Genomic DNA, 22,993 nt, shown 5'->3' with positions numbered 1-22,993 from the left:
CAGGACAGCCCGTTTTCCTGTTCTCCGATACCAGTGCCGCGAGGAGGGCGATGAATTTGTATCGCACGACCTGACACCAGTGTTGCGGATTTCGCGCCCGCCGCGTGCTGACGGCCACGTAACTCGAATCGCGGCACGTCGCCCACCGGACGGACAATCCAGTCGTGACCCTCTCGGACTAACGCCGGGAACCAGTCACGGGTGGACCTTCGGTCTCACCGCGATCGAGCCAATCAGCCCCGCGTGGGATAGGGTTGCTCGCCAAACCCGAACTACCTAAGTACCCACGCGGAGGGTAGACCGGGCGATCGCACCTCGCCGCAGGTCGATTTCGGGACACGGGCCATAGCGACCCGTTCCGTACTATCAGAATAACCGGCGACGGTGTTATCGTCGACCTCGACGGTTCGATTAATTATCGGGCGTATTCAGCCCACTACCAACCCTTTACGTGAAGCAAGATGGGGATTCAATGGAGGAAAAGACGAAGCGAAGCGGGAGAACAGTTCAACAATAAAGCACATTTATTCGCGGTACACGGGAAGCACACAAATACAATTCCACCAAAAGCACACAAAAAAAAGAAAACACAATTCCATTTACACAAAAAGCAAATATAAAAGCGAAAACAATGCAGAGCTAATACCGACTACCGAGCACACGGCAACACTTATACAATTCTACTTCACAGACGGCGCCGCCAACACATACCCAAAACCAAGGAAAAGAAATACCTCAAGAATGAGGCAGGCCTGAGGCCGAGACCGGGTCGGGCCTACCCGTCTGGTGATGAGACGCGGAGCGGCGATGGCCCCGCAACCCGCGGGCCTCGTGGACAGTGCCTGGTAGGGGGTGGGAACGGGGCCCCCTTGGTCGCACTATCTCAGCGCGGGGGGAAACAGGAGGGGGTTGCTGATGCTCGGGGTATAGAGGAGCTTTATTATCCCTGGTGTGCGTCTCCACCTCGGCCAGGTCGCGCTGCCGGCCTCCCTCGGGCGTGCAGCTCCTGGCACCGACGCGAGCACCCCCTCGTCCGACTCTCTTCAGCTTCTCCAGCCACTGCAGGCTTCGGGCTCCAGTCTTCCACACTCGTCCCCTCCGTTCCGACTCCTTCTCGTTCTCGACTCCTTCTCGTTCTCGTTTGCGACTCTCTTCTGACTGCCGAACACCGTCCTTTTATCCCCCCGTAACTTCGCCTTTGACCCCCTCCCTTTGACCTTTCACCTCGCTCCCCATTGGCCCGAGAAAAAGTGGGCGTGAAGGCTTTTTGATCCACAAATTTGCATATATCGATCGTTCTGGAGGCGGGGGCAAATCGCCCCTCGCTCGCCGATTGGACGGCAAAAAGTGGGCGTGTGTCGTTTTTGATCCGTTTTTGAAGCACAAAATCCGTGATTTTGTACACGCTGTTCGACGCGCGTTCTGCATGAGTCCAACACCGGTACCCACAGCGGGGCAAGAACGGTGGCGATGCTACGGTTGTGAGGTGTGCGTGAAGGTCGTGGCGGTTGTGGTGAAGCGGTGGTTGTGGTCGGTGGTTGATGTTGTGGTTGTGATCGTAATCATGGCGGTTGGTCCAAAATAAAGATAGTAAAAGAAAAACGGCTATCCTGAAGAGTCGCAGCACGCATAAATGACATGTATTCCCACTAGACAACGGGTTTGGGCCTAACTACACATGCACTTACCGAGATACCTCACCTAAGGGACCTGAATGGTGGTTTGCGAATCTGGTAACCACAACAATATATATATATATATATGTATATACACACACACACACACACACACACACACACACACACACACACACACACACACACACACACACACACACACACACACACACACACACACACACACAGTGCTCAGCATAAGTGAATACACCCCCTTTGAAAAGTAAGATTTTAATCAATATCTCAATGAACACAAGAATAATTTCCAGAATTTTCACAAAATTTAGTTTTATAGAACATTTGTTTAACTCGCATCATGAAAGTAAGGTTAATAATATAACTTAGATTACAAAATCTTCAGTTTTACTCAAATTAGTTGATGCAAAAATGAATGCACCCCACAACAAAAACTACTACATAGAGTATTTTGTATGACCTCCATGATTTTGAAGGACAGCACCAAGTCTTCTTGGCATGGAATGAACAAGTTGGCGACATATTGCAACATCTATCTTTTTCCATTCTTCAAGAACGACCTGTTTTAGAGCCTGGATGCTGGATGTAGAGTGATGCTCAACTTGTCTCTTCAGAATTCCCCATAGGTGCTCGATTGGGTTCAGATCAGGAGACATACTTGGCCACTGAATCACTTTGACCCTGTTCTTCTTCAGAAATGCAACAGTGGCCTTAGATGTGTGTTTTGGATCATTGTCATGTTGGAAAAGTGCATGACGTCCAAGGGCACGGAGTGATGGTAGCATCTTCTCTTTCAATAAAGAGCAGTACATCTGTGAATTCGTGATACCGTCAATGAAATGCAGCTCCCCGACACCAGCAGCACTCATGCAGCCCCACATAAGGATACTGCCACCACCATGTTTCACTGGAGGCACCATGCATTTTTCTTTGTACTTCTCACCTTTGCGACGCCATACAGTTTTGAAGCCATCAGTTCAAAAAACATTTATCTTGGTCTCATCATCCAGAGTATAGAGTCCCAGTAGTCTTCATCTTTTTTAGCATGGGCCCTGGCAAATCCTAGGCGGGCTTTTTTGTGCATGGGCTTTAGGAGAGGCTTCCTTCGTGGACGACACCCATTCATGCCATTCCTCTGCAGTGTACGCCATATTGTGTCACGGGAAACAGACACCCCAGTTTGGCTTTCTACTGCTTTAGCTAAGTGCAGAGAACTTGCATGGCGATTTTCTTCAGCCGTTCTCATCAGAAGACGCTCCTGTCGAGGTGTTAACTTCCGTGGACGGCCTATACGTCTCTGTGAGATGGTTGCAGTTCCATATTTGTTAAATTTTTGTATCACTTTTGCTACCGTATTCTGCCTGATGAGTAAAGCTTTGCTGATCTTCTTGTAGCCTTCACCTTCCTTGTGTAAAGAAATTATTTTCTTTCTCAGGTCTTGTGACATTTCTCTTCCATGTGGTGCCATTGCTGACAGCATGAAATGAGAAGGGGTTTTCTTTCTTAAGTAACACCCTTTTATAGTCAACTGTCTGCTCGACACCTGTTTAATGAATAATTACACTCACCTGTGGTTGAACTATTGTTCATTAGAATTTTGTAGTCTAAAATTCAACTTTGCTCTTAAGACTTTCATTGGGGTGTACTCATTTTTGCAACATGGTCTTTAATGAATTTGTTCGGAAAATTCCTTTTTTGTGTGTGCAAATTAATAAATCTTGTTTGCAATCAATGGCCCACATTTGTGGGAGTATTTTGTAGTATAGTATCCCATAGAAAATGTGGATTCTGAAAGGAAACTAAAGGTTTTCTGACAAATCTGTCAGGGTTTACTCATTTATGCTGAGCACTGTATATATATATATATATATATATATATATATATATATATATATATATATATATATATATATATATATATATATATATATATATATATATATATATATATAAATATATATATATATATATTGTTGTGGAGCCGGGCGTCTGCGAGCACGACCGCTAGGTGGAGCAATAGGGTCGACTCAACCGAACACCCGGAATCTAGATCGTACCGTTTGGAAAACTCCGAGGGTATGGGTCCCTTACAGGACCGTGAATTGTCAATAATTCCACCACGTGGGACAGGGTTATTTGCCAAACTTCAAAATACCTAGAGACCGACGTGGCGAGATACCGAGTATTCACACCCTCGACGGAATTAGTACGGGACGAGCCGTATTCGTGCTCGACCCATGCGTAACCCGAGTAGATGATTACCGAAGTCTCTTCGGTCCAAATATACAATTTGCCGCTTCCCCAAATTCCCCAACACGCACCCTGCTAAACCAATGAAGAACACACAAAAATGAGCTGATACATTTCACACCGGGATATTTATTTACAATGGGTGGGGAAGGAACACATAAGAGCAGAGTTAAAACGGACTAAAGCAAGGCAAATAATGTACAGCGAAAGCACTTATCCAATTCCTACTTACAGACAGGGCCCACAGACAGACGCACACATAGAGATACCCAGAAGGACATGGACCTTCCCGCCTCGTGCGGTCTTCGACGAGACGAGCGAACCGGGACGAGACCAGCCGTGTCGAGATGCAACCAGGCCAGCACCAGCGATGACACGAGACCAGAAGCGTCGAGCGATGCGTTCCGCGCTCAAGCAGACCACGCGCTCAACCTGACGGAGAACCCGACTCCAGTGACAGGACGAGATCAGAGCAGACAAACCAGGCGCAAGCGAGATGCGTGACGCGCTTCAGCAGACCAGACCCTCTCGACCCCGTGCCATCCCGTCTCTCTCGTTGTTTGAGGGCAGGGCTTCTCTTCTCGACCACCCGCCTCCCGATTGGACGAGGGGTCCTCACGCGACTCGTGGCAGCCTCCCGATTGTACAATGGCACGCGTGTAGTGCTCGCCCTCAGCTCATTGACTGGAGCTTCGAGCCAAAGCGACGGAGGCTCCGCCCACGTCTTCAGCTCAAGCCATGTGCCTAATGGCGCTGGTGCCGAGTCAGAAACGGGGCGGGTGAGACGCCCGCTCCTTGCCGATTGGCTGGGAGGGACGCCATGCCTATGTTAGGCTCCTCCCACGCGCACTTGCTGGCGAGTGCACGAAGAATGCCGCGAGCGTTATGGCATCAGGATGGAAGTGAAGATGGCGTTGTTAGAAGTGTAAGAATCCTATCTATAAAAATAACTCATCGCATGTACATTTAATTACCCATTAAACAAGGGAAAGGGAGCTATCTATCCACATTTACTTATCAAAATAACTGAGCTATAGGACCTGTATGTTGAGTGCTCATGGCTTCCAGATTCGTAACAATATATATATATATATATATATATATATATATATATATATATATATATATATATATATATATATATACATACATACATATATATACATACATACATATATACATATGTATACATACACATACATATATATATATATATATATACATATATATACATACATACATATATATATATATATATATATATATATACATACATACATACATACATACATACATACATACATATATATATATATATATATATATATATATATATATATATATATATATATATATATATATATATATATATATATATACATACATACATATATATATGTGTGTGTGTGTATATAGTGTTACGGTTGTGGAAATTCGCATTACACCATAAAGAGTCCTCAGGTGAGATATATCAATGAGTCCATGTGTAGTTAGCCCAAACCCGTTTTATAGAGGGAATTTATGTGATCCATTCGGGCTGCGATCCTTCAGTTAGTCATTTTTCTTTGGCTATTATTAATTTGGTGCAAAGACAACAACGAACATCGCCATAACCAACATCTCAACGATCACGCCATTCACTACACAACGCCACCTTCCACAACTACGCTACCACATCTTCGCCACTCGCCATTCAACGAGCACCGTGCGGTCACGATCTCCGCGGGAGGAAAAAGCCAACAACGCTTGTGGGGTTTTCCCGCCATTTTTCCCCGCCTGATGTTCCCGCCTGAATCCCCCCCACCTCGTTGGGTGTGAAGGGGAGGGTGGGGCAGCTCGCTCCCGATTGGTGGATGCACGGCGTGAGGCGGTCGGAGTGGGGGCACGCCCCCCTTCGAGAGCTGTCTGGAAACACCTCGAAGAAAGGTGGAGCCGAGAAACGGGGCGGAGCGAAGGGCAGGGCCCCGCGCTACAAAAGGAACGGACGAGGAGGGTTCGCGTCTTCTGGGGCTGCTTCTTTTTCCTTTTTCTCTTCCTCGTGAATCTCACTCCCTCTTCTCTCGTCGTGGTCCTGGCTTCGCGTTCCTTCTTCCTCACTGGCTCTTCCTCTTCCTCTGCACTCGTCTGCTCTGGCAGCTGTGGAGGCTGGGTCTTGGCTCGTTCTCGTCCTGTGCTCGCGGTTTGGCGGGCGGCCTGTCCACGGAGGCACGGACGGGAGGAGCGGCACGAGCTCGCAGACCGCGAGAGGAGTCGGGGCCAGGCGCGACCACGCCGACGGTCGTGGGAGGAGGGGACGACGCGCCCAGGGAAGTCGCGACTTCCTTTTCTTTTGGGGTTTTGTGTAAATGTCTGTGGGTGGCGCCAGTCCGTGACGTAGAAACTGTGTAAGTGTTGCCGTGTGTAAATAATTGCCCCCTTTTATTCGGTTGTAGCTCTGCATCGTGTTTTTGCTTTCGTTGCATCTGTTTTGACTGTATGGCTGTGAATACATGCTTGTCTGTGTGTGTGTAAATAAAGTGCATTGTGTGAACTGTTTTCCCGTTTCGCTTCGTCTTTTCCTTGTATTGAATCTCCATCTTGCATCACGTAAGGGATTGATAGTGGGTTTAAAACGCCCGGTAATTAATCGGAACCGTCGAGGCTGACGATAACTCCGCTCGGTTATCCCTGTAATACGGAACGAACCGCTTAAGCGGTTCGTGTCCGGAGTCGGCCTGTGGCGTGGTACGATCGCCCGGTCGACCACTCGCGCAGGTACTTAGGTAGGTCGAATTTGGCGAGCAACCCTATCCTGCGCGGGTGGGCAATTGGCACGATCGTGGTGAGGTTAAACCCCCACCCGTGACTGGCTCCGGGCGGTAGTTCCCGGAGGGTCACGACTGAATTGTCCGTCCGGTGGGCGACGTGTCACGATTCGAGTTACGTGGCCGATCGCACGCCGGCGAGCGCGAATTCGCAAATATTATATATATATATATATATATATATATATATATATATATATATATATATATATATATATATATCCTGTGTTAGAGTGGCGACCTGTCCAGGATTGTGCCCAATAGCCAAGGAGACTGCTTCGGCAGCACCAACGCTCTGCACAGAGTATGGTCCCGATGGGTGGATGGATTGTATGAGCGATATAACGAAACAACCTTAAGTGAGGAATTGGTTGCCCATTCCCAAGTAATTTCCATGATTGTTTGCTGGGATTCATGAATTTGTTTTGTCAAATTGTCATTTTTATTGTGTAGTTGCTTCCTCATGCTTGCGATCCTCTCCTTATTTGATAACAAGACCGTCCCATAGCGTGTCATGACGTTCCAATCCGTGCTTTTCACGTACTACATACATAATATTTGACTTACTAAACGATGTTCAATATGTTTTTTTGGTGTAAAACAAATTATCCATTGATCATGGGAAGGTGTATATTTGTTAAGATATTTAAACAGCAGAAGACATCTGTTTGGTCTCGTGGGACTCGATTGTATTGGTTCGCGGGCGCCAGCAGTGACCACTATATTCGTTGTGTCTGTGTGTCTGTGTGTCTCTCTGTCTGTGACTCTCTCCAGAGCATAGCTCCATGACTTTTGATGCGATCTTGATGAAACTTGAACACAAGCTAGATATCATGGTCCAGTTGTGTCTTTTTGTATGAGGGACGTCCCACGCCCACTTTAAGTTTTTTTTTCCTCGCAATTTCATTTCCTATAAGCTGTGCGTAATGTCCATAAGTACAACATATAAAAAATCCGATTTGATTTGGTCAATTTTGACGGAAGAGGTTTTTTGGTAGGGCTTCCTCAAAAGCTTCCACTAACTCAATTGTACCTATCGTGGCATTGTTCAATAATGCCCGTGAACCATCGTCGCCTCCTGGCGAGTCATATTTTTAACGAGTATGAAATTGATTATTTTCTTTGAAAGTTTTTTTCCCCATGTTACCCCTGTTGGTTCGCAGGCGCCATCAGTGACCACTATTTTCGTTGTTGGTTCCCGGGCACCAGCAGTGACCACTATTTTCGTTGTCTGTGTCTGTCTGTTGGGTGGTCGCTAGACTACCGTTATTCTCAGGTTTTCCATCTGTCTGTATGTATGTAATGGACAGCTCTGGAGGCCAGAGGAGTCAACCGATTTTGATGAAACTTGACTGGTAGGTTCATACCAGGATCGAGTTGTATGCTTTTGAGCACCGTTGCTGTGGACGCCACCGTTGCCTATCAACGGGACTGAAATTTTTGAAAAAAAAAATCAGAAAAATATTTATATATATATTTTTCGAAAATCAAAAATCGGCTTCCGCGCTTTTATGCGCACTATAATCAACCTCTTTGTCAAAAAATTTCAGCCCGATCCGTCAAAAACTGTATGACTAGTATGCAATTATTTAGCGACCACCCATGTCGCCAACCGGCTCGTCTGTCTGTTTGTGACTCTCTCCAGAGCATAGCTCCATGACATTTGATGCGATCTTGATGAAATTTGGACACACGCTAGATGTCATGGTCTAGGTGTGTTTTTGTACGAGGGGCGTCCCACGCCCCTTGTGGGCGGAGCCACGCCCACTTGAACTTTTTATTCATTTTTTTTCTCGATTTTTTTCTCGCAATTTCATTTCCTAAAAGCTGTGCGTCATGTCCATAAGTACAACATATAAAAAAATCCGATTTAATTTGGTCAATTTTGATGGAACAGATGTCAATTAAGATCAAGAGAGATCAATTTTGTCAATTAGGGCTTCCTCAGACTCAATTGTACCTATCGTGGCATTGTTCAATAATTCCCGCGAACCATCGTCGCCTCCCGGCTAGTTATGATTCTTCCTTGTTTTGTAGATTTAAGTAAGTTATGACACACACACACACACACACACACACACACACACACACACACACACACACACACACACACACACACACACACACACACACACACACACACACACACACGATGAATATTTTCACTTCTTATTAACAATCAAAACTTAATGATGGATGGCCTTGTAATCTGGTACATCACAATGGTTATTATTATTTCCTTTATCTACAGGACATTGATTGGTGTTGATCTCTTCCGGTTAATTTCATAAATTGTAATTATTTTGATTTACAGTACAATATTCACGATTGAAAGGTCCGAGTTCCACAATTCATTACTTGTCGGGGCAGACTGTTTCTAAAGTGTAAACTTAAGCCCCCCTTTGCCCCTCCTTCTCCCATACACCCCTCTACCTCCTCAACTACAGAATGTTGTTTTTTATCCCCCGCCGCGTGGCGGAAGGGGGATATTGTTGTCACCCAGGTCGTCCGGCTGTCCGTCCGTCCGGGCGTCAACATTTATAGCTGTGAGTGCGATAACTCATAAACTGTTCGCCATATCGATTTGAAATTTGGGTCACACATGTTCCACCTGAAAAGGAAGAACCCTATTGATTTTGGGCATGGCCGGATCCAAGATGGCTGACTGGGGCGGCCATCTTCAAAAAAATGTTTTTTGTAATAAATGGAAAACCGCTTATCTGATTACCTTCGCATTCTGCGAAAGGTTATGTTTTGGTCACTGTGTATTTATTTATTTGTGAATGTGTGTTTGTTTGTTATTCGCATAACTCAGAAAGTATTAAACCGAATTGCATGAAATTTGGTGGGATGATTCGTGAGTATCCAAAGACGATTTGATAAGATTTTGGGAGCGATCGGGTCAAAGGTCAAGGTCATGAAAAGGTCAAAAACACTCTTGAGCATAACTTCCTTCATAATACAGCTATCGACATGCAACCACCGCCATATTGTTCCATGACGAGATACCTTTCGGATATGTAGTGTCGGATTTGACGTAACATCATCGGAAGTGCGTCTAAATGACGTCACAAGATGACGTAAATTTTCAATTTTCGATCTCATCAGTTTTGATCATTCCGTTTTGTAGGACTTTCCTTAAGGACGTCACACACCAAATTTGACTTCGATCGGACTGACCGTTATGACGTCATTGACGTTTGAACATGACGTTTTTCAATTGTGGCTAAAATGTCCTGATATTTTACATTCAAATATCTATATAATTTATAAAGCAAAGTCTCCCAAATCCAGGCATTAGGATCAGTACCAAAATATCTGTTTATTGATGTACAGGTTTTGCCAATTAACTCTGTAGTCAAGGTCAAGGTCACACTCAAGGTCAAAACATACTTGTAGGCATAGCTTCAGATCTAATAGAGCTATTGACATGAAACCAACGTTAAAACGTTCAGTGAACTACGAGCTTTCAGAATGGTAGTCCCCGATTGGACGTGACATCCCCGGAAGTGCGTCAAAATGACGTCAAAAGATGACGTCATTTTTCAACTTTTTAATTTTTCAGTGTTTATCATTCCATTTTGTTGGACTGCCTTCAAGAGGTTACACACCAAATTTGACGTCAATCGGACTGACGGTTGTGACGTCATGGACGTTTTAAAATGACGTTTTTCAAATGTGCCTGGAAAAAAGTTGCGGTGGCGAAGGTATGCGCTCTACCGAGTGCCCGTTCTAGTTTCAATTATTTTTGGTTACTACGTTCCTCACCCCTGGGGAACTTTTTCGAGATGATGACCAAATGGTGTCTTGTTTCCAATTCACCTTCCTCATTATCTGGAATATGTATGACCTTTTTCATTCAATGGCGGGGGATTCCCCATCTCTGATGGTATATTCTCCACAAGTTAATATCACTGCCAAAGTATCCTATGAAATTTCCAAATCTTAGGTCCAACAGAAAGTACTGTATTTATTTGGAATACAGAGAAAACCATGAGATTTGTTGATGGGAAAAAAAATTACCGGGAAAACATTTACGAAACAAAATATTTGTTAATCAGCAGCACATAATTTAATAATCTCACACCTTCCCTAAATATAGTACCAAGAATGAGCAGTTAACAATGCAGAGCCTCTGGGCTATATGGGGGTGGTATATAGATTACAGTAGATCTGAGAATGAAGGATTAGAGTAGATCTGCACAAAAGTATAACACATTCAATACAGACCAATTACAATCGCCTCTCCATCCCTTTGGGAATCTGTGAGGCTAAATGTGTCATGATAAATAAACGTAGATTGATGAAACATGACACTACCTCTACCCCCCTCCCACCTCCAGACCAACCCTCTCCCCTCACCATCATTAACACTGCCCTCCACACAATGCATGAATTTAACATACATGAGAGATTTCCACATCTCATTTTCTGAATGTCTGGAGTCATTCCTGAGATCCATGTAAATGGTTGGTAATGTGATACGATTTGTGCTTGATATGACCTTTATAACAATTAAAAAAAAACACAATTGTTTTGTGAAGCAGTGTTTCAGCTCTGTGAAACATGAGTATTATAAAAGCACACCTAATGATGCTGTGGAGCAATCGTAGGTGTGTAAATCTCATATGTGCAGCATTCATAAGCTGTGATTGTAATTTGCCCCCACTTTGTAACCCCCCCCCTAATAATAATTACATAAAAACACAAAATCCTTTATTTATTTGTTCATCTATCTATAATTCCAGCAGTGTGTGTGTGTGTGTGTGTGTGTGTGTGTGTGTGTGTGTGTGTGTGTGTGTGTGTGTGTGTGTGTGTGTGTGTGTGTGTGTGTGTGTGTGTGTGTGTGTGTGTGTGTCCCCGCTGTTTCTCGACAACCGCTGGTCCGATTTAATTGAAACTTGCCAGATATATTGCTGGGGACCTGAGGATGTGCCTTTTCAAGGTTTGATATTAATCGGACAAGTGCTTCCCAAGTTATGGCCATTTATTTACCAAACCAATGACAAGACACGTTGTTGCGTGGGCGTGGCTGATGGGGAAGGGAAGCTCAGCCAGGTTCGCCATTACAGGTTACAACGAACGGACTTCCGGATAATGATGACTTCGTGTATTCTAATAATTTCTCGATTTCTTATGCGCATTTATAGATAAACACAATGCCCCAAGTTATGATCATTTTCATATTAGACGGTGTATAAATTTCGGTAACGTCAGAGTGCTGGTATGCTCCGAACCATGAAGTAAATTTTTTTTCTCTCTCCTTCTCTTCTTTTGTTTTTCCTTGCCACGACATTGCGAAAAGGTAAAATACGTTGGCGCTAATTGAATAATTGGGTATTAAAACTAAATTGCGAATAATCGTAAATGCGAATAATATGCGAACTTCCGGGCCACGCACGTACGGGCACGCGAGAGCGAAGAAACGGCCTGTGTGGTTGTTGTTTGTTGCTCGCGCTTGAATATTTATTTATGATTTTTTTTTATGGGCACGTACTAGTTTTAAAAATTTTAAACACCATGGTGATGTCCCTGAGCCTGCCACACACATTAACTTGACAAATTTATTTAACTAGAAGCACTCGCTCCCTTTGGGAGCATTGGCAAGTCATCAACACAGAGAGGGGAGTGGGGGAGGGGGGGTTGCACCCATGACCTGACCCTGGGTACTACCAACACGTATACAAAAAATGAAGAGCAGGCCCAGCCCTGTTTTTTTTTTTTCTGTAGACGTACGTACATACATACATACATACATACATGGAATTGCCTTATTTAATACAGCAGGATTTATTTAACGTGGTGTTGGTGTAATGCAGGTATAATGGGCCAAATGGCCTCTTCCTGCATCAAATTTCCTTGTTATTATCACGTTTAGTGCACAGCATAGCCATGGGTGATGATGTGATCATTGCCGTGTCAAAACACTGTCACATAACTTACCAATTGATGGTCTGCTTCCATTTTCTGAAGTGCCTTTTCTCACCAGTTCCATAGTTGTCAAAAAATGAAGACACACCATATACACACCTGCCTGAACCTCCACCCCACTAACTTTTATTGTGCATACGTAATAAATAGAAGAGCCGGAGTAAACTTGGCTTCAAGGACGGTACACTTCTGGTGTTTGGCAGTTTTCAACAAAAAATTTGAGGCTGACACTGATCTTTGTTCAATGAGAGACGAATGCAATTGTAAACGGAAACTTGAACTTTGAACCCATTTTTCTTAGACCGTATATGCTGTAATGTTGGATAGCCCAGTTTACTTCTCAATGGCTCAGCTGACCATATATATATATATATACCTTCAGTATCTTTTATATACCTTCAATGGACCTTCAGGTGAGTGGGAAATTAGAAAAGTTGCTTTGTTTCTACTAAATGGACTTGGTGAAGCTGACTTAACCATCTCTCAAATCACTTTAAAAAGTCTCATATCCGGATCCGGATCTTCACCAACATCTAATCAATTCATCCTTGTCACATACCCAACCTGGCCAACAAGTTTTGTCCGAATCCTGAATATCCTGTTCAAAGAAAGACAGACAGACAAATGGGATGAAAACATAGCCTTCAACCACCTTCGGTGGTGGAGGTAACAATAACGATTGGTCCATTGAAATAACATGAACGTCGGTTCTTCTTGCCAGGTGGACTCTCACTCGTTGAACGATATGTACCGGTCTGTGTGTAGGAGTTCAACCAACTGTACGAAGAGGCGCGCTATTTCCAGCTGACTCCTATGCTCAAGGAACTAGAGCGCTGGAGGCAAGAGAACGACGCGGCCCGTGGTGCCGCTCCATGTGACTGCCTTGTACTGCGTGTGACTCCGGACCTTGGGGAACGCGTTACGGTCAGTGGGGACAAGCAGCTTATTGAAGACGTTTTCCCCGAGGTTGGGAACATCATCTGTAATAGCGTGAATGCCGGTTGGAACCATGACTCCACACACGTCATCCGGTTCCCACTCAATGGTTACTGCCGTTTGAACTCCATGCAGGTGCGTTTATTGTGTAACCAATGATGATGATGATTATGATTATGTGTTATCATGTGAAATTTTGTCTCAATGAGGGAGTTCTTCTCCCAGCACACATTGGGAACACCTAATCCCTTTTGAACTTTATACTAACATTCAAAAGGACATTTGAAGTACGAACGGCATACTATCAAAGCGAAGTACCTGCCTTTGAGTATGATACATCCCCCCCCCCAATAACCTTGGCGTGTCTAATCCAATCCTAATGCTTTTAGATTTGTGACATTGTTGCCTCCTCTTTTATTAATTTAATTGTTTGTTCTCATATTTTAGAGTGATCTGAGCTCCTGGTTTAGCTCGTGCATAAATCATAGATCACAAGAACATTAGGAAACATCAGCTTACTCATGTCTTCAGAGGGCTGTTCAAAAAGTTCGAAGAATGAGCCATTCACCATAGCTGAAGAAATGCCAACGTTTTAATATTTTTCAACATATACATTGGGGTGAAAAAGTACGACTCCACTTAAATCAATTCCGCGATTTCAAACACAAATTTGTCAAAGTTTTGAAGACGTGCATCCATATTCTTTAATCTATTATAGTTGCTCGGTGAAAGGCCCGTTTAAGACGGGCCCTTATGTACTTTTCTTCCCAAACAACTCGTACAAACATGTTCTGTGATAGTTGCATTATTTAATTGGTTTCAAATTAAATAATTTTGGGCGCACAGAAATCTTTACAATTTAATTACAGCTTCAGTTTCCCATCCACTTCTGGGTGAGCACGCACACCACCAGAGCGCCATATTTTGGTTACATACATACATACATACGCTCTCACTGTATTACAGTAAGATTATTGACTGACACACTGCCATAATAGCATAAATGAAGGGTGAAAACTGTACAATTGAGAGAAAGATAAAAAAAAAAAAATTTATACGAGCAGTCTGACTATGCTCTGGAGTGCAGTATTACAACACTGTTGGAAAAAAATTGACTCGAGCATAATCCATCCATCCATCCAATGGGACCATACTCCGTGCAGAGCGTCGGTGCTGCCTCAGCAGTCTCCTTGGCTATTGGGCACAATCCTGGACAGGTCGCCACTCCGACACAGGATACCAGCAAGCTGGCACTAATTTTGCCGACCTCGGAAGGAAGACAGGCAAAGTCAACCCCACCTGGTATTAATTCAACAGCTTAGTGGGATATTAACTCAGGATCCTGGGATCCCAAGCCTACCACCCTAACCATTAAGCCAACACCAGGCATAAGCATAATCCATAAACTAAGTAAGTCAATCCCAAATTGAGTTGAAACAGTTTTCATTGCAAAAGGGGGTCACATTGATTATTGAATATACATCAAGACCGATTTGATTTTTCCTATTATAATAAGTGTTGTTATAGCCTTAAGAGTTCATGGAAATCCCTTAAATGTGCTTTTGGTTTCATATTACAATTATTTATTTTGTTATCACGTCTCAATTAATAAATTTCCAACGACACTTGTACTTTTGCATCCCACTGTATATGTGAACTAAACCCCCAAGTTGGTGAAGCAGCAAGGCACAGTTATAGTCCCAGAATGACCGTTGCTGTATGACCTGTTAATTCCAAGCGTCGTACACCACACAAACGCATTATCTCTGCTCTACTGAGCAAGTTAGGAGGTGGAGTTGCGGTCGGGTGTGATCAATAATCCAAAAAAGGCTCTACTGACCCAAAAGTGACATGACGTTCAGCGTCATGTCACTTTCGGGTCGTTAGAGCCATTTTAGTATGTATATCTATACTAATAAAAGGGTGTGTGTGTGTGTGTGTGTGTGCGTGCGTGCGTGCGTGCGTGCGTGCATCAGTGTGTCTTCTCCATAACTCCAAAACTATAAAACCGAACAACCTGAAACGTTGCAAGCATACCAAGAAAACTCCAAGGAAGTGCAAGAGTGAAAATTTGGTGTTTGGGTTAATTAACGGCGTTATTTAATTATATCCTTCACGATCCTCGGCCACCTTGCTGTCTCGGGTTTTAAGGCATTTCCTGGGTAACCTTGCTGGGGTCTGAACCCACCATGTTTTTTTGCCCTGCTCAACCATGACTTGACTTGGAACAGGCTGCAACAAATTTTTTAACGATTAAGTTTTTTTGTTTTTTTTTTATCCCCCACTCTCCTCAGTCGTATTATTGAATGGTTGTTCATCACAGCTTCAAATTGCTGTGTATATTGCAGTGCTTATAAACGCCCGGAGACGCCAGCGTTCGTGGCTTCATTTCATTTGCGCATATGAATAACCGAGAGAATCTCTTAAACGAAGCGGAATTACAAAATGTAAACTCCAGATTTGAAAGTATCAGCAGTTCCGACTCTCCAAAAAAGTGTGTTCTTCAAAACAGCTGTTCACCACCACCTCTTATCTTCCTCCACCCAAATCCTCGATCTTTTCTACCCCCCGGTAATCCACACAAGCCCACCTCCTTCAAATTCCCTGCTCTCCTTCCTGAAAGTCCATGTAATGTCCATCTTCTATTCCCCATGTTCCCCGTCCCATCCCTCTCCCTTTCACAGATCTCCAAATGTCTCTGTTCCCCACTGTTTTGTCCTTCCCACTCATGCCCCCCCCCTTTCTGTGCGTTGTGTGTTAGCCCTCATACGAGCCTCGACAAGGTATACAAAAAAAAAAAAATCCTGCTTCACACAGGAGCTTGTTATGTTTGTGGGATTAGAATTCTAAGACTTGCAACTTTTTATTGTGACAACTATTGAAAGAATACAGCTGGCTGACTCTACCTTCCGATTGGCCAACAATTCGTCCTGTTTGAAAAATCACAAAGTTTGTGTGCTCCCTGGGTTCGAGGCATGGTTAATTGTCATACAAGACCCAGGAACTCGTTTCTGCAAATAAATAGGTGAATATTAGTGCAAATCGCCGAGTAAAACTGCGTTATACAGATTAAATTAATAAATTTAAGGTGTCTATTTACTTGTGTCACATCTCTCTATGTCGATGTCAAAGAAAGCAAAGCATGATTCCAATAGATTACTAATCGCTTTAATAGTGCACTGTAACTATCACACGGTAACTAATTGTGGTTGGTGATCCAGCTTTAGCAATGGACACTCGGGCAACCAATTTGCAAAACACGTAGTCTGGCTTTAGCATTACAAATATACATGGCAGCTCACCAATTAAAAGCAATTAGTTGGAGCAAGATCAATTACTACCTGTGGTCATTGGTTAGGCTTGAAGCTGTACACATTCTGTAAGTTGGAAAATCTAGTCGGTTCTCGGCTTTAACAATCATGTGCATGCTCCGAGGTTATAAAAGCCAACATGTGGTCGGGCTTTAGCAGTGCACATGGCAACAAAACAATTACAAGCGAGAACGGCACTCGGTAGAGTGCATACCTCCACCAGGCTGAACAGTTCACGTTTTGTATCTCACTGATAGGCGAGATCTAGGTCCGGACCTGAACCAAAATCGAATCGGCTTGTTCTCGTCACCTAATACGTCCACAAAGTTTGCTCATAACTCATCCACAACTTTTTGAGATATCGTGCGACATCAATGTTTTTGGGCCCCATCTCTCAATAGTGAGGAATCGCTTTGAAAATTCGCAGATCCAGATTTTCACCAAAATCGAATCGCTTCGTCCTTGTTACACACCCAACCTGTCCACCGCATTTAGTCCGAATCCATGCACAACTTTGTGATTTGTCCTGCTCACAGACAAACAAACAGACAGGGGTGAAAACATAACTTCCATCCATCTTCGGGAGCGGATGTAACAACTACTTCATTGGACAACAACCAACCTGACATGTGTATGGCATGTACCTATGACTCCTGTAAATTAATCAGATTACTTAGCATACTAGCCAATTTGCTACATGCTTAACATACCAGGGATGAACTTTGCTGACTGTCAAGCTACTATTCCTACCTTGTTTGGCATATGCTTTAAACAGTAGGTGAGTTATCCCCAGGACCCTGAACAAATTTCCTAATTCCTGCTCAAATTGCCTTCAGACAGACCTGGCCAGCCAATTCGTGAAAGACTTAGGCCAAAAACGGTCCCCCACCGAGCCCGCAAGGTGTGAGAATAATTAGCGGCAGGAATTTGTAATTTGTTCATGGTGCCTGGCAATAGCTCGCCTACTCTTCACAAAATACATCGTGGGATCTTTAACGTCCACCAAGTTATGGCGGCAGACGGGACGCCCAGTTTAATTTCCATCCGAGGGACGGAACACACATTGATGCCTCGTCGTGCATGTGGAGCACCAGGATGACGTTTTATAGCTGGGTTGGGATTCAACCACAGGCGAGACAACTTAAAGGTGAGTGCGTATACCTCTGCCATCTGTTACACTTATGAATACATCAACAAAAACATAGAGCCAATACCCCTTGGCGCTCACCTGGGAGCGGCTGGATAAGATAACCAGGAAACCACTGGTAGGCATGGATGACCCACAAAATATGTAACGGAGAAGAAAGTAAATACAAATATGGAATTATTTTTGCAATTAAATGCCATGAAACAAACTTTGCTCCATCACGGGTGATGAAGGTTGTGGTGAAGTTTCATCGGAATTGTGTGTGTAATTTCGGAGAATAAAATGAATACATATTTTGTGGGGCAAACCCCCTTTAAACCCATTGAGACCCCGATTTTTCTAATATCATGAACAAACTTTGGTACGCCATCGGTAATGAAGGTTCTGGTGAAGTTTCATCGGAATTGTGTGTCATTTATGAGAAGAAAGCAAATATGTCTTTGGGGGGGGGGGTGTGGCAACAACCCCCCCCCCACAGTCATCTCCCTCTGGAGACCCCCTCAGACCCCAATTTTTTTTTAATGCTTTGAACAAACTTTGGTACATACATGGTGATGAATGTTGTGGTAAAGTTTCATGAAAATCCTATCTGTAGTTTCAGAGAAGTTTAAAGTATTTGCGGACGGACTGACGGACGACGCGCCGTCCCATAAACTCCCTGGAACGACGTTCGAGGTGAGCAAAAAATGAGAAGAAACAAAAAAAAGTAATCCTTTGACCACCTGATTCGTTTTTCAGATGCCATAGTGACCAATCATTTTTAGCTCACCTGGAACGTACTCCCGGGGAGCTTATGGGATGACGCGTCGTCCGTCCGTACATCCGAAAATACTTTAAACTTGTTCTCCGAGACTAGACATACAATTTCAATGAAACTTGACCACAACCTTCATCGCCATGTTTGTACCGAAGTTTGTTCATGGCATTAAAAAAATTGGGTTCTAAGGGGGTCACCTGGGATTGCCCCCCAAAATATGTATTTGCTTTCTTTTTCTGAAACCACACACACACAAATAGTTTCGATGAAACTTGACCACAACCTTTATCACCCGTGATGTACCAAGGTTTGTTCACGGCATTAAAAACAAAAATCCATAGGTATTTACTTTCTTCTCCGTTACATATTTTGTGGGTCATTCTTGCCTACCAGTGGTTGCCTGGTTATCTTACCCAGCCACGACCAGGTGAGCACCCAGAGGTATTGCCCCGTTGTTTATTTTTTGTGATAACGGCATTCCATAATCCTAAGTCAAAATAATTGCCCTGTTCCATACTCTATAATTTACTGAAACAGCTTTCTACATAATTTTGAATACAAGGGCTAATTGATAATTTAATTTAAATTGTCCATTTTGTTTAAAACATGATGCTGTAACCATGCGTGACTGAGACGTTTCCGAATCCCCCCGTTTTACCCTCCCTCGAGAATCTTGAGTCGAGACTCTAGACCCTCAGTTAAAATCTCCGACCTTCCCGTGCACTGGTCGTTATGGTCCCAGATTCCTTCGACTCTGTAACGACTTCATTGTAAATGCCCCACGGCCTCGTTAGCAGTGCCTCAAACGCCCTCGCATCATCCGATCGCTCTTTCAGTCCCATTCCGACTAATCACTCCGATTGAATTTCCTGGCCGCCACCGTTTCACCGTCATCCACTGGGTCATCCATCCTTTCCGTCGTTGCTGCACACATCATTCAAGCAACTTGTAAAACTTAAAAAAAAAAAAAATCAACAATTCAGTATTTTCTCTTGTTATTGCCTCGTGTGGTTGAGCAAAGCTGTAATCCATTCAACATGAGATGTAGAAGGAAGAGATTCCATGAACACAGGATCACGGAAACGATCCATCTTATTCGTAAGGTCACCATATCTTTTATGTTTTTAAAGATTCCTTTCAAAAGGGAGCTTGGGTTTAATCACAGAAACAAGTGAGAGTGTTCGATTCTCACGTTAAATGGGTCATCAGAGATCGTTGGGCTGCCTTTTAACTCTTGGGAGGGTATTTGAGTCATTGTCAGGTTTTGATGTCTTGTTCTCATGTGCAGGTACTTGAACGACTCCTACAAAGAGGATTCAGTATCGTGGGCTCGTGCGGAGGAGGTCTGGAATCTTCACAGTTCAGCGAGTATTTGCTCCGCCGGCAAGCGAGGCGTGGACACCCGTACCCTGCCGTCATCCGTGTCAAAGAAGAACCGCTCGATTGAGGTCGTGCGTTTCACCATGGCTTGTCCCTCTGTCTGTCCATCTCTCTCTCTCTCTAAAGTCGATGGTCGTCAGCGTGAGCGACGATGGTGTTCGACTCGAGCAGTGAGGCAATAAAGGAGGGGGGGCACAAGTTATGGTGACCATCATGTACAAGTGTGTGTATTTATATAAATATTGCTGTATTTCCTGTCTGCTTGCTCTGCTCCCTGTACCTCGCCGTCGACTCCAAATGCCAGTCATTCCATTTCATTTGTGATCATTTCAAACTGAAGGTCAATGGGTTTCAGAACCCGAACATGAAGAAGCTGGACATTCCTGTGGCATGTGTTTTATCACCCCCCCTTTTAATTCCATTGGAGATTGCAAGTAAATGTTATCCGTCGATTTGGATGATGGGAAAATATTGAAGTTTATAAACCTTGGGAGATTCCTTTGAAACGGTTGGTAATGTTACGTTTCCACATTCAAGTTCCTGCCGTGCACGCATCTCGGTTTTGGGTTGCTCAGATGGAGGCCATGCACATATTACGTACACTGGGAGGGGAAGGATAAAAGAATAGGAGTGTTGGAAAGATTGGAAAAGAAATTGTATTATGGGAAGGAGGAAGGGGGTGGGTGAAAGCAACACAAAAGGGAAAAGAGATGGGGGGGGGGGCGGTTTCTCTATTTCGCATTTGTAATATGTAGATGGCTCCTTATGAAATGTACAGTGCGACGACGTACGAGAAAACATGGCTTCGAAGATCTCCGAGGTCTCGCACGATTTGTACTTGGCCCTTTATAACATTGTTATCAAGACTGTTTGTTTCTCACTTCAAGCGGAACATGCATTTGATGACGTCACAGTCGACATTATATCATATACTGTATATATGTATATGTATATGACTGTATCATGACCTTTAAGCGAGTATCTGCGTGGTGAAACAAGTGTATACCAATTGGTCCACAGGAAATGAACTGTTGGAGCACGTACAACATGCACCTGGAAACCTAGTAATACCTAGTACCACAGGCCTCGGTTCCTCACCCGTTTCACCTCCACAAAGCTTAATCCACTGTGTTGTTGTGTAGATCTTGAAGAATCTGTCATGCATTAAACAGTTGGATATTATCTGTGCAAACAATTACAATGACACGCGGAGTTCAGATGATATTTTCAGCTGCACTTGTGCAAAGGTGCGTCGTTCTACCTGGATCAGGGTATTCATCCACTGCACTGCCCTTGCTGTGTATCATTACCACATCCTCACTATTGGAATACAACTCCTGTCCCCCTTAGGCGCAAGATCCCTCACTGCTTTTTTTTTTATTAAACAAAAAAATGCATAGTTGTATGCAAGTCGTTGAGATTTATTTATTTATTTATTTGGGAACTACCACTTGCTGTTAACTCATTTTGGTCCTGGTGGAGGTCGGGGTCCATCACTATGCACACAGGAATGACCTGCGTACGTAATATGTATACAAGGAGGTTTTCCATCTAGCCACCTGGTAATGGTATTTCGTCTCACCTAATGTGATGAAGATAACAACCAGGATAGCTTAGATGTATGAATACAACATTCAGAGCTGTCTATCCTGGATTTAAAGCCTGGTGTTGGCTCAGTGGTTCGGTGGTGGCTTGGAATCCTAGGGTCCTGAGTTCAAGCCCCGTTGGCCGCTGAATTAAATTACACCAGGAGGTTGGCTCAGCCTGTCATCCTTCCGAGGTCAGCAAAATGACTACCAGTGTACTGGTAAGGGGGACACTGCATCAGCGGCATAGCCGCGTCCCAACCAATGATGCAACCAGCAGCCACAGGCTGAACTCAATAGAGAGAGAGAGATCCTGGATTTGAATCCCGACCCAGCTATAAACTGTCACCCTGGTGTTACGCAGGCAGGGCATGGCATCGAAGTTTGTGCCCTCCCTCGGATGTATTTGAAGACGGTGGACCTGTGCAATGGCTTTGGTCGTTGGCGGACATTAGAGATCCCGAGGTGTCTTTCCTAAAGAGGAGGCGAGTTATCACTGGCATCTTGAACAAATGATTAATTCCTGCACTTGCTGACTCCTGGAAGGCAACGGCAAACCATCCAACACAATCAAACTAACCACTATCACCAAACCATCCAATATCACAAAACCACACAGCAAAACCAAACTAACCAGTACAACCAAAACATTCGACATAACCAAATCACCCACCACGTTGCTCTCCTTGCATTTAATTTCACGGGTTCCACTATGCCTTAAGAAACTGGAAGGCCATTGTGTTTTTTTTTACATACTTGTCGAGGCTCGTGTGAGAGCTAACACACAACGCACATCATGGGAGACAAGAGGGGAGGGAGTGGGAAGGACAAAACGGTGGGGAACAGAGACATTAGGAGATCTGTGGAAGGGAGAGGGATGGGACGGGGAACATGGGGGTATAGAAGATGGACATTGCAGGGACTTTCAGAAAGGAAAGCAGGGAATTTGAAGGAGGTGGGCTTGGGTGGATTATCGGGGGTAGAAAAGATCGAGGATTTGGATGGGGGGATGATAAGAGATGGTGGTGAACATCTGTTTTGAAGGCCTGGAGGGAAGAATGGGATTGAACGGAGTGAGGGAGTTTATTCCAAAGGTGGGAAAAAAAAGAGGAATGAAAGAGTGAAGGTGAGCAGTGATTCGTGATTTTGGTAGTTTTACCAGAAGGAGGTTGTTGGCGGACCTTGAGCGCCCTGCGGAAATGTGGTGGGACAAATCGCAGAGAGAGCAGGGGGGGCAAG

General features: G+C 44.1%; 1 protein-coding gene across 3 annotated transcripts in view; it reads left to right on the top strand.

Moving 5' to 3' along the window:
• LOC147021361 (BTB/POZ domain-containing protein KCTD1-like) overlaps positions 1 to 21,573 on the top strand; it is a 183,455-nt gene extending 161,882 nt beyond the window's left edge. For 2 of the 3 annotated variants that reach the window (XM_085891236.1, XM_085891235.1), the window contains exons 4-5: positions 13,403 to 13,708; positions 20,077 to 21,573. In XM_085891236.1, the coding sequence (XP_085747362.1) occupies positions 13,403 to 13,708; positions 20,077 to 20,235 (465 nt within the window). In that variant the 3' untranslated portion in view covers positions 20,236 to 21,573. Of the gene's footprint in view, positions 1 to 6,038; positions 6,826 to 13,402; positions 13,709 to 20,076 lie in introns of those variants that run through there. The other variant, XM_085891234.1, reaches the window with a different exon arrangement.
• The last annotated feature ends 1,420 nt before the right edge of the window (positions 21,574 to 22,993 follow it).

Source organism: Eptatretus burgeri, chromosome 8 (genome assembly GCF_056783735.1).
Source record: "Eptatretus burgeri isolate ZD-2024b chromosome 8, Ebu_testis_v1, whole genome shotgun sequence".
In the NCBI taxonomy this organism is placed as follows: Eukaryota; Metazoa; Chordata; class Myxini; order Myxiniformes; family Myxinidae; genus Eptatretus; species Eptatretus burgeri.
This window is presented reverse-complemented; position numbering and strand designations above follow the sequence as displayed.